The 11893-nt window shown below is 36.3% G+C and overlaps 1 protein-coding gene across 1 annotated transcript in view; it reads left to right on the top strand.

Moving 5' to 3' along the window:
* ITFG1 (integrin alpha FG-GAP repeat containing 1) overlaps positions 1–6618 on the top strand; it is a 75923-nt gene extending 69305 nt beyond the window's left edge. The window contains exons 15-17 of the mRNA XM_010172566.2: positions 239–321; positions 1988–2105; positions 6093–6618. Coding sequence (XP_010170868.2) covers positions 239–321; positions 1988–2105; positions 6093–6152 — 261 coding nt within the window. The 3' untranslated portion in view covers positions 6153–6618. The remainder of the gene's footprint in view (positions 1–238; positions 322–1987; positions 2106–6092) is intronic.
* Positions 6619–11893: the final 5275 nt, after the last annotated feature.

The raw sequence follows: 11893 nt of genomic DNA on the forward strand, positions 1-11893 counted from the left end.
TGCTGTGTTTCGTGTCAGCAATAGTTATTTTGTTTTTTACTTTGTTGGGGTTTGTTTTTAAAGCACTTTAGAGTTTTCAGAATAAAAGGTTTATACAAACATAAGGGAATAATCACGTATTTAAAATAAAAAAACAACTCTTTTGTTTCTTCTTTTGTATTTTTCAGTAGAGAATTTATTTGCTTTTAAGTATGTTGGTTTGTTAGGAATTGATGTAGAGTTTGGTGGTTTTTTTCAGTCCATAAGAAAACAAGAATGGACAGCTATCATACCGAACTCCCAGCTTATAGTCATCCCCTATCCTCATAATGTTCCTCGAAGGTAAATTCATCATTTTGATTTTCACTTCACAAAATTACATTGATACAGAGTTTAAATTAGGCATTATGTGTAGGTTTAAAAATAGTCACTTTTATAGAAAGTCAGTTTAAGAACAGTGGCAGAGGGGGTCAGTTCTGCAGATGTAGTTGCTACTGTGACCAGGGAAAATACTTCTCAAGTACTTACACAGACTCTTTAGATAGTGCCCATAAACAATCAAAATCTATTACCAGCTCATGCAAACAATCAAAACATATTACCAGCTCAACTCCTGTAAAGAGTAACGTATTTGCTAGATTTACCAACATTCTTTGACAAATTGCAAGCATGGTAATGACTGAAGCAAGCATTTTTGTTTCACCAAACAATTTCTGTCTAGTTGCATATAAAAGCTTTAGTTGAGCCTTTCTGAACACAGTATCTGTTGCCGCAAGTATAAATGTTTTTCTATAAGTAAAGGTGAATGGGTTGGTTAACAAGAGCTTGAACACTGAATTGCAATTTGCAATTAAAATGTTTATCCCAGAAAGAGCATCTTTCTCTCTTTGCTGTTAGAGAAAACATTAGTCACATTCCAGCTGCTTTTTGCCGCTTGATCTACTAGTGAGGTCAGTTGCATTTATCATGCAGAAATGATTTTGACATCAGTTTATGCAGTTAATTTTACTATAGGACAAATAACAGTTGAGATGTGATGTGCCACTTGAGTTGCCAATTAACAATCACACGAATAGCATCGGCCAGATTAAGAAAATTTAGTTACAGTTTTGAGGTATTTAAAGGTATGTGTCAGGCAAAAAATTTTTTGTCTTATATTTAAACTATTCTTGCTTTCCTATAAAGTAGGTTTATAGACACTGTAGAATAGCAGGGGATAAAATCCTCAGAAGAAATAAGATTTCGTAATAAACACTTCTTAAATTTATATATATATTATTTTTTTTACATAGATATATTGTTTCCTGAGAGGACTCAGTGCTGCCTCAACATAGAACCTCCTACTGAGGTTCCTCCTACAGCTTTCCCATGGTAGGAAGCCTGTAGTACAAAAAGGGTGTTAGCTGAGCCTCAGGATCCCACAGCATTCGAGGAATGTCTTCCAGGAGCCCTTAAAGTGTTTAAATTAATTGCATTCTCCCTGCCATAATCAACTGGTTATGTTGCCTCCAACTGCATTTGGCCCTGGGTAAACTTCAGCCTGAGAGCTGCCTAACCAACTGGACCATGTGAGCCTGTCCAAGAGGACCTTCTGATGTGGAGGAAACAGTCTGTCTTAGGGGCTTATTTCACCCTGCTTCTCCATCTCCCCAAGCCCCAGGCAGTTTTGTTGAAGGTTTTCTTATGGATTCTACTTTGTCCCAGGCAAGAGCTGGAGATAAATTTCTTAATGAGAAAAAAGCCAGTCCCTGAGGACATCCCTAGCATTCCTGAGAAGTTAAACAGAAACTGAATTTAGACATGGCGTTACCTGAAAATAATAATGTTAAGCCATACATTTCAAAATAAACAACATTAGGCTTGAGTTTCTAAGTATAGCCACTAGTTTCTGTAGACCAAGGTGTTACCTGTCTTATAAAGATGAAAAAAACCTGCTAGCATAAGTTCTACCTGTTTTCAGCTTCTTAATGAAGGGTGTTAATATTTCCTTGGATTTTCTTTTGTGCAGCTGGAGTGCCAAGCTGTATCTGACCCCAAGTAACATTGTGTTGCTAACAGCTATAGCCTTAATTGGTGTCTGCGTTTTCATCCTGGCAATAATTGGCATATTACACTGGCAAGAAAAGGTAAGCTTAATTACCTAGATTATTTTCTATATTTTCTATACTATTTAACACTACCTAATATTTTACATCTTGTACATGAGGTTTTTTGAGTCCTTTTCTACAGTATAATTTCTGACAGATTGTATTAATTCCCAAAAGGTGTTTATTATTTAGTATTTACTGCAAGCTTAAAAATTGGCATTGTTTTTATTTATGCTCTAAGACACTTAAAAAAGAAAATGAAGAGCAACATGGATAAGCTTTTGCCATTAAGTTGTTATTCTCAACTAAATGAGACTGGTTTGTTTCGTATCTAAGCTTTCTGTTTTGCAGAGTTTTAAGGAGTAGTGTTTTGGAATATGGAACATAAACTCAGTTTACTTATCTTGAGTTCTTCTGGTAATCTAAAAATAAGGAAAACATCTCTATTTCTGTATCCGTCTGTGCTGATTGCACTGACATTAGCATTCAAGGCTGTATAGGGAGTCAATCGTGTGCATATTGGCTGCTTTGCTCTGTGTGTCTAAATTATACATGCAGTGTATAGAAATCCATTGATTTGAAGCAGCATTTTGAAAGGGGCCTTTCATGTCACAAAAGAAATGCGTTCCCATTTTTTTTAACTATGCTCAGTTCGCAATCATATCCAACTGGCAGGATTGCCAATAAATGCTACTACATACCCAAACCATAATCTTAGCTGTCAAATAAAATTATTGCACATTTTGACATGGTAGAGCTGTTTGTTATTTTGTGCTTGTGGAAATAAAATGACCTTGTTAAACATTCAGATAAGCTTTGCGCATGCTTCATATTTAAATGTCACTTGTCTGTCAATCTTCACTCTTCAAAATGTTAAATACAGTCTCCAAATAATAGTACAGCTGGGAATAAAACACACAAAGCAAAGCAATACAAAGTTTATGATGACTGTCCTTAGCATGTCCTGTTGTACCAAGAAAGCATTGCTAACTGCTAGCTAGGACTATGCACTGGCTGTGTTTAACTCTGTCTCTAATGTATCTGTTGTGGTTTTAACCCAGCTGGCAGCCAAACACCTTGCAGCCGCTCGCTCACTCCTCCCCTGGCTGGGATAAATAAAATTAAAATAATAATTATGATTATGGTAATAATAGTGATGATAATAATAGTAATAGTGGAACATACAAACGAAAGATGCACAGGGCAATTGCTCACTGCCCACTGACCAATGTCCAGCCCACTCCCAGCTAGTGATCCTGGAGGAGAGAAATCCCAAAACCCCAATCCTAGAAGCAAGAGAGACAGCTTCCCAGCCACCCTCATCTATATACTGAGCATGTTCTATGATATGGAGTATTCCATTGACCAGTTTGGGTCTGTTGCTCTTGCAATATCCCTCCCCCAGCTGCTTCTGTACCTGCACACTAGCAAAGCATGGAAAGTTGAAAAGTCCTTGATTTCTTAGCAACAACTAAAAATATCAGTATATTATGAACATTCTTCTCGTACCAAATCCCATACTGAATCCAAAACACAGCACTGGGAATGCTGCTAAGAAAAAAATTAGCTCTATCCCAGCTGAAACCAGGACAACATCTTAAGCGACAAGGGTAACGTAAAAAATACTTGGACTTTGAGTTGGGGAAGGATTAACTATGTATAGTTCCATCTGGGGAAATGGAGATTTAATGTCAATGTTTAAAACAATTCTTCATATAATAATTGATGTATGGTAAAGTAAAGAAGCACTCAGCCCAGAGTGAGTGCTTTCTGAGCCATTTTAAACCCCATTAGGTGTAGGCAAATGATGTGGTGTATTGGTTTTATTATAAACTCATTTCTAACCACTGCATCTTGCTCAAAACAGGCATAAATATTTGGATAAATTTTGTGTATTTTCAGACTACTTCATAAACATTTTTTAATTCCTAAAATCTTCCAGTGCCTCCCTATTGATTTTTACCTTTCCAATTTTTAGAAGAAATGGTTATAGTACAGAACAAACAAGAATCTTGACCAAGACTGTATTGTGCAACACTGACATGACTGGGAGTTAAACTCCAAAGTTCCTTGTTTCTAAGCTTGTTCTTGGTTTACTGCATCTTTCAGTAATCTTTCAGATTTCTTTCAGAAATACTGTTCTGCCTAAATGCCGTTTTCCCTTACAGATCTCTAGAGTACATATAGCAAAGAAAGGAAGGAAAAGTACTGGCAGTTACAATCTCTTTTTTCCCCCAGAGGATAGATCTGTCTGTAAGCTGCAGTGTTTCATTCAGCAGTTAAAATAAACCATATACTTTGACCTCTGCGGATACGTGGTAATAGGAGCCCTTTGTCTACAATAGTTCTTACACATTTGACTGCCAGCCAAGTATTGTATTGTTTAAATAACTGTAGGATATAGGGATAGTATGTTGCTCTGTCACTCCTTAGAGATTTTGGATCCACTGGAAGGAAAAAAAAAAGAGCTTTCACATCTCAGTTACTAGCTTTTCGTTTTGATACATCAAAAGAAAGAGAAATTTAGGAAGAATTTACACTGTTATTCATCTTACAACAGATACAGGCTGCTACATTAGCTAAGGACTTTGATATGCCTGTATTCTGATTCTTTATAACTTGCTTTGTGGTCTTTGTGGTCTTGAGGCTAGTCATGTGAATGCTACACATTGATGATAATACTGCTAGAAAAATTTTGATGGATTCATCAGAGTATCAGTTACTGTCAAATTTGAAGTAGTAATTTTTTTCAAGAAGAATACAAGAAATGGAGTGAAAATTGCTTTCTAAGTGAGACTATAAAATTTTGTGGAATGTGACAAGCATTTCAATGCAGGAAAGGGTAAGCTGCTCCCTTCCTCCCACCACATTTTTGAGATTCAGAATACTACTGACATTGATAAAGTCCCTGCCAAAAAGCTTGACTGATATATCTTGAACTTCACTGACAGCTCTGCTGCTTCCACAAAATGCAGTAAAATCCACAGTTAATCCAACGGAGTTGCCATCACACATAAACATTGTGTGTTGAGGAAATCTTTGGCCTCAAGCCAAAGCAGATGACAAACTTTCATGGCAGAACACATGCACCAATTTCTAACAAAATTGTCATGTATTTTTATCAACTGAGATACAAATCTGAATGCCCACACAACAGCATACTTTAAAGAATTTTCTGCATTTTACTCATCAAAAAAAAAAGTTAGATATACGCAGACTAAAAAGCATTTAAATGTCTTGTTAAATTCTCTGATTTACACATACTGTCATGACAAAAAACATTTTCTAGAAAAGTTCACACTGTGTTCAAAAATCCTTTAATAAGTGCTTTCATACTCTGTTGCTGCGTTAGAACACAAGAGGAGGCTTGTGGGAGAGGATGGTTTTACACATTACATGGATTATAGGTACAACTTAAATACGGGTTTTTTTCCAAACTACTCTTTCAGCAGATCAGTGTGTGTTCTGTGTAAGTAAGCAGTGAAATCCATTCTACCTCACATTTTCATAATGCAAACAAACACTGAACATTTTTAGCCTACTTGATGCTATTAATTGTTGGTTGAACTGCCATCTTTGTCTAAACTTGTATTTAACAGAATTTAAAAAAAAATAATCTAATTTTAAGTGTAACATAGATGACATGTACAGTTAATCCAGAGTAATTTAATCTTCTACTTATAATGCATTAAATAAGTAAAAGCATACTAGGAAACATTCTTCAGTTTTGAAATATTCCTTTTTAAAAAGCATTATTAGAAATAATAGAAATAATGGGTCAAAATACTAAAACAGCTGAGCATTAACAACAGAAGCCAATTTTGAGTAGATTACTGCTATTTCAAACTGGCATCATTTAAAAGCTAATTATTGTGGCTTTTACCAAGTTTCTTTTGCCTTTTGTCAGATAAGTGACTTGGAAAAAATCAACCATTCTCTGACATTTGACAACTCATTCCTGTAACAGTATTGCTCTAGATCCCACAAAGATGGTTTTTGGTTTTGTTTTGGTTTTTTTTTTTTCAGAAAGCAGATGACAGAGAGAAGCGACAGGAGGCTCATCGGTTCCATTTTGATGCTATGTGACATGCCTTAATATTTATGAAGAAGCTGCTACTCATTTGCTTAATTGACATACTAAATTCTGATTTGTAAAATGGTTACCGTGAAAATACTGCTGGTGTGATATTTGTAAATGTTGCGTTGTTTGATATTTATTTGGAAAGTATTAAAATTTACCCTTATGTCTCACAAGGCCTTTCAGTTAACAGACTGTATATAATAGCATTTGGTCTTTATTTAACAGAACTGTAAATTTATTTTTCTCAGTAAAGGGATCAAATTGCATGTACCATTGTTTACGTACCACCCATTCTTTAGTAATATTTGATAGAAAGAAAGCTTTGTAAATAAAGTTTAGCATTTCAGCAAGCAGAATACTTTGTATTGGAATTGGTCTTGTCATTTATACATTCCTGTAAAATAACCTGCATTTCTGAAAATGAAGGACCTGATCATTAATTATTTTGATTGTACTAAATGGTGTTTAACCTAAAATATTCTGTATTTTTCGTTGTTTAAATCCATATATACAAATAGTTGAAGAATTTAGGAATGGGAGAACTGAAAGAAATCTGCAGTGCTAATGCTAGTTCAGTAGTTCATCATGGGATAGATGCAGTATTTATGTGTGCTAGATCTAGAGAGAAGGCAATGCATTAAAAAGTTAAAATCATAAAAATGTATTAGCATTACATAAACTGCTTTTATAATTAAACTATAACCACATTTATTTTAGAAAGGCTTAAAGTCATTATGAAAGTAACTTCTTGTATACATATAAGAAAGGTATGGGATTTTTTTTCTTTGGCTTTGTTTTTAAAAAAGTTGAAAGAAACATTTTGGAGTGGAAGAAGAATGAGGATTGACTCCCTAAAAATTATTGCTAAGGGATGAGATATATAAAGATTAAATTAAGAATATAATAGGAAACTCAGAATAAGCAATGTATGTCACCTATGTACACTACTATGCTCAAATTTCATAAGGCTGTAATTATTACATAAGTCGAGTAGTTCAACTTTATATATTTAAAATGGTAATAATGTTACATTTGTTCAGTGTGCTTCAGATCCTGGAAGAGTCTTTAAAAATAATCATGCTTTTATTTAATAGTTACTCCTTAATTACGAGTTTACATGATTGATTGTGCATTTAAATTTGTCAATTTGCATTCCTAATAAATAGTGTTTGATAAACTAGAACACACTTTCTTAACAAACTGCAAAGTGTTGGTCCTACAGCCAGTCACCTCTGCGGTCAGTGTCTCCTCCTGCTGTCCTGTGACACCACCTTTGCTTGTCAATACAGCAACAGAAGAGAAAGAGCAGGTACAAAGCTGAACTGGTTACGTCCACTCTGAATCCCAGTCAAACAATGTGTTACCATGGTACCAGTGCTGAACACTGACCCATTCATACAGCAGCACCAAGCCAAAACCAGAAAAGTACTGAGAAGCGCTCTACTATGGTCTGAAGTTTTACTAGATATTTCTAACATGAACTGATCAGATGCCAACAAAGGAGACTTTCATATTATATTAGCGGTATTATTCAGGATAACCTATTTCCTTAATGCACACCTTTAGTGTTTCTCTCAGAGTGTCATAAAAAGGTAAGATTTTTAGATAAATATTTAATACTGTTGGATTTCTTAAACCCCATTGACAGAACTTGCTCCCAACAGCAGAAGTAATAACAGATTTCAGAATTAAGAAGAAGCACAATTCAATATATTTTCCTGTCTTTTTCATATGGTTGGAGAATAAGGCTAAACACATAATGCCACTGTGGTTGCAGTCGTCTGTAGCCCTCCATCACAATATAATAAACATAGATTAGCCTCCTTATGTTTTTTGGAAAAACAATTAGGAAAGAAATAACCTCATGCTGACATTTAAGCTGTTATCAAGTTACCAAAACAATGAAGTCAGTATATTTTGCTTTGAGGTATTTTGCATGCTCAGTAGTGCATCATTGCATCACTTTATACACAATGCATTATTGGTGCTTTAATAGCTTTCTCAGAATAAAGTTTACCACAGGTTCTAACTACTCCTAGCTTCGCTCACAACAGTGAATGCATCCTACTTTGAATTCAGGCATTAAATATTGTTAAACCTCTTGTCAAAAGTTTCATGTTGTACTTTGGATTTCTATTCTATAAGCATCAAAAATATGTTTGGGTAAGGTTATTACCCTTCTACCACTAAGTTTAAGAAAGCAAAATCAATTAGAAAATGTAGTTCCAGGTGATCATCACAGTAAATGAGAAGTGAGAAGTAGTTTTAACTACATACATTTTCCAAATGCATCCACCATACCGCAGCCCTGGTGAGAAATTGGAAGCTTCTTCAGTGTGAAATCTCACCTATATAAAAATACCGTTGACGTGCCAACTGACAGATGGCTGTTGAAATGCCACTTTCTTTGTTCTCATTTTTCATGAGAAGCTTTGAGACTGAACTTTCCTACCAGATCTATCATTAGTGCACTATAATCCCCCAACAAAAGAACCACCTTTTCTGCTGCAGATGAAAAGGCATATTCTATACAGTATTATATTCCTCCTATAATGAGGCCATCTTTCTTAACAGACAGCTGTATTAAAAACATTTGCTACAGTTAATTGAAAAGTAATCACTATAAATGCACCAAGTCAATTCAGGACTTTTATAAGTACTTTCAAAACACCTAAATAGAACAGAAGTAAATACATAAATTTCTGCTATATTGTAATTATCAGAGCTTAGTTTTGTTAAAACAATATAAAAGCATTAACCATGCCAGTTTTGAAGTTATTAATAACCAAAAGAATTATTTTTAAAAATTCAGAAAATAACTTGTTTAAAATAATCTCAAAACTTTGCAAACAAATAGTATTAATTTGAAAGGGATGGGCAAATGTTTTGATCAAAGATGGAGAAGTACATTGAGAAATCAAGAGCAATGGAGATGTTAGATCTGAAGTATATGCCATTCTTTTTTCCATTTTGGCAACAGGATCTTTTTGTTGAGGCAGTAGTAATATCAGCCTCAGTTGTCATGTGAAAATAATCAGCCACACAGCACTATTTTTATAAATAATTCCTGTCTTCAATGAAAAATGTGATCCCATCTATGATACAATCTGTAAAAATTGTAAAGTATATGTTAACTTCATTTTGAAATTCCTGAATTTCCCAACTTAAGTGAGAAAAGTTTGTAGGTGTATTCTAATACTTGGATCTAATTATATTGCCTGGCATATAGAGAAGTGCACAGTAAGCTTTCTGAAGACTATCAGTATTCTTCATGACTATTCAAAAGTTTGCAGTGTTTTTAACTCAGTAGTAAATAACAAAGCAAATTATACATATGTATGGTTACGTATATGTTACCACACTAAGATGCACTTGCACATTCTATCATTTTCTAATTAGAAATTGTATGTAATTAAGATCTATCAAATGCACCTAAATCCTATTGACAAACCCAGGCACCAGAACAGTTAAATGTAACTCCTTACTTCCTTTCATAATTATTCACTGTTCACATCTGTATTTTTGCAACCTCGTTTAAAAGCAATATCCATATAGCCTGAAACGTGGTAAAAACTGCTGGTCTAAGGCTATTTAGGATGTACAATCTGCCACTCGAGAGCACCAAATACTTTAGGTAATACTAAAATTAAAACTTCTAGCAAAACGGCAAACTAAAGGAACTTTTAGGGAAAAACTGTTGGGAGGAGGCAAAACCAGTTCTAATAATGGAAATTTAAGCCTTTTATTGCAGCAGAGCAGCTGTTGTAACTGACTCATTCTGTAACTGTTCATGCAAGTATTTGCCTACTTCAAAATGAGCAGTCCCACTGCCTTCCATCAACAACTCCCATTCATGATGACTCAGTAGAGCAGCAGAACAATACACAACTGGCTGTCCAAAAGCTGTCTTCAACCTTTCTTAACTCCCAAACTCAACTTTCATTAACTCAAGCTTGCTGCTTGCTTGACCCACAGGTACAGCATTTTCTTCCTTGGAAACTAGCACTCTGTAGGCTCAGAAATAAGTTTCTTTAGACCTGTCACTAGTTTACTATAGAATATTTTAAAGCACCACCTATAACAAGAACTCTAGTGAGACAAAGCGACAGGCATGTCCACATGAGAAATTTCTCTGAAGGCAGCAGTAAAAGATGGCAGAATATGCCCCAAATCTACGAGCTGAAGCTACCACCTGCATCTCCCACACTGACAGCTTGGTGTGGCCCTGTGGAAAAAAACAGGATGGAAAAGCTACTACACTTCCCCAGGTGTGTAATAGCTCTGTTCAGCCTTCTAATGGACAGGCTAGAAGTTCAACTTTTCAGTTAAATTGACTGTGGCAAATTAGATCTTTGCAATTACTACCAACTTGTACTGAGCACAGGATATTACTATGCTTTTCTTTTCTCCTATTTCTATTGGTATAAGACAATTGACCACACGTAGTTTTTTGAATGCAAATTCAGCTTGAGATCTGAGAATCAGGCTAGTTCTCTCATTTCTTACATCATCATAAGTAATAAAAATATCTGAGCCAAATTTTGCCATCAGCTACACTGTGCATTCCAAAAAAGAAAAAAAAAAAAAGCAACCACCTTGTCTCCTAACAATCTGCACAACAGCGTAGTCAGATTTTAATTCTGTGCTTTTGTACTTGTAAAGAGGATAAAAAATTGTGGATAATGCACAGATACAGTAGAAACTATTAGTCTGTCAGCTATTTTCTTGAGTTACTACAGTAAACATTTTTGTTAGTAAAGAAAAGAATGCAAAGTAGATCCACCTAATGAGGACTTCTGTTTATGTAGCAGTTTTCACTATAAAATTTAACATGTCATCACACCACTACAAAAACATGGTTAGGAGGTGAACAGAGAGAAATCGCTTTATCCACTGCTGGAATGCAGCAGCTATTTAACAATTCATGGAAAAACTACCCCTTGAGAAGGACTGTATCATCTCTATTTGAAATTGAAAGGACAATTCAAGTAAGCGGAATAATATAATTATGTAACTTGGGATTTTGCCAGAGCATCAAGCTTAATACTTCATCAAGCTCCTTAGAACACCGAAATGGATCTTTAACACCCAGAAAAGCCCAGGACCTTTACTGTAAGTAAGGTCTCTGCGGGTCTGGCCTGCGCCGGGAGGGAGGAGTGTCACCTTCCGCACCCCACCTGCTCTGCAGCCCCGCCTCGCTTAGTTCGCCAGAACTGCCGATCATGTTGACTTGGAAGAGCCTGAAATATTTAACTGATCATCTGAAGCAAGAGAATGACCTTTTCGAACAGGAGATGCTGACCTTTGAACACTGTGGAAAGAATTTACCAGTCAAACACGTAGCACCAAACCACACGGATATCAGAGCCTCACCTCTCACAGTCACGTTCGAGGCTGTAGCGAGCAGCCCTGCTCCTTAAGCAGGCGGAATCTCAAGTTGCAATTATGCATCTCATTTACAGTTTGCAAAATCGAGCGGGTCTATGGAGCGGGTCCCAAACTGCTGCCACATAGTGCCTGAGCTCGGCCAGCGGAGTTCCGCCTGGGGTAGCTGGAGGTTCAGACGTGCATCCCTGTGCAGGACTAGGATGGGGAGAAGACCCGAGTTAAGCGCAGAACGCGCCCTCGCGCACCCTGCGAGCGGGGCTGGAGCCTGCCCTCGGGCACGAGACCCGCGCTCGCCGCCCCCGGCACCGCAACCCCTGCGGTGGAGGCGCCGGGCGGGCTCGGACCGCTCCTGCCGGCT

Source organism: Antrostomus carolinensis, unplaced genomic scaffold, assembly GCF_000700745.2.
Source record: "Antrostomus carolinensis isolate BGI_N321 unplaced genomic scaffold, ASM70074v2 scaffold8207, whole genome shotgun sequence".
Taxonomy (NCBI): domain Eukaryota; kingdom Metazoa; phylum Chordata; class Aves; order Caprimulgiformes; family Caprimulgidae; genus Antrostomus; species Antrostomus carolinensis.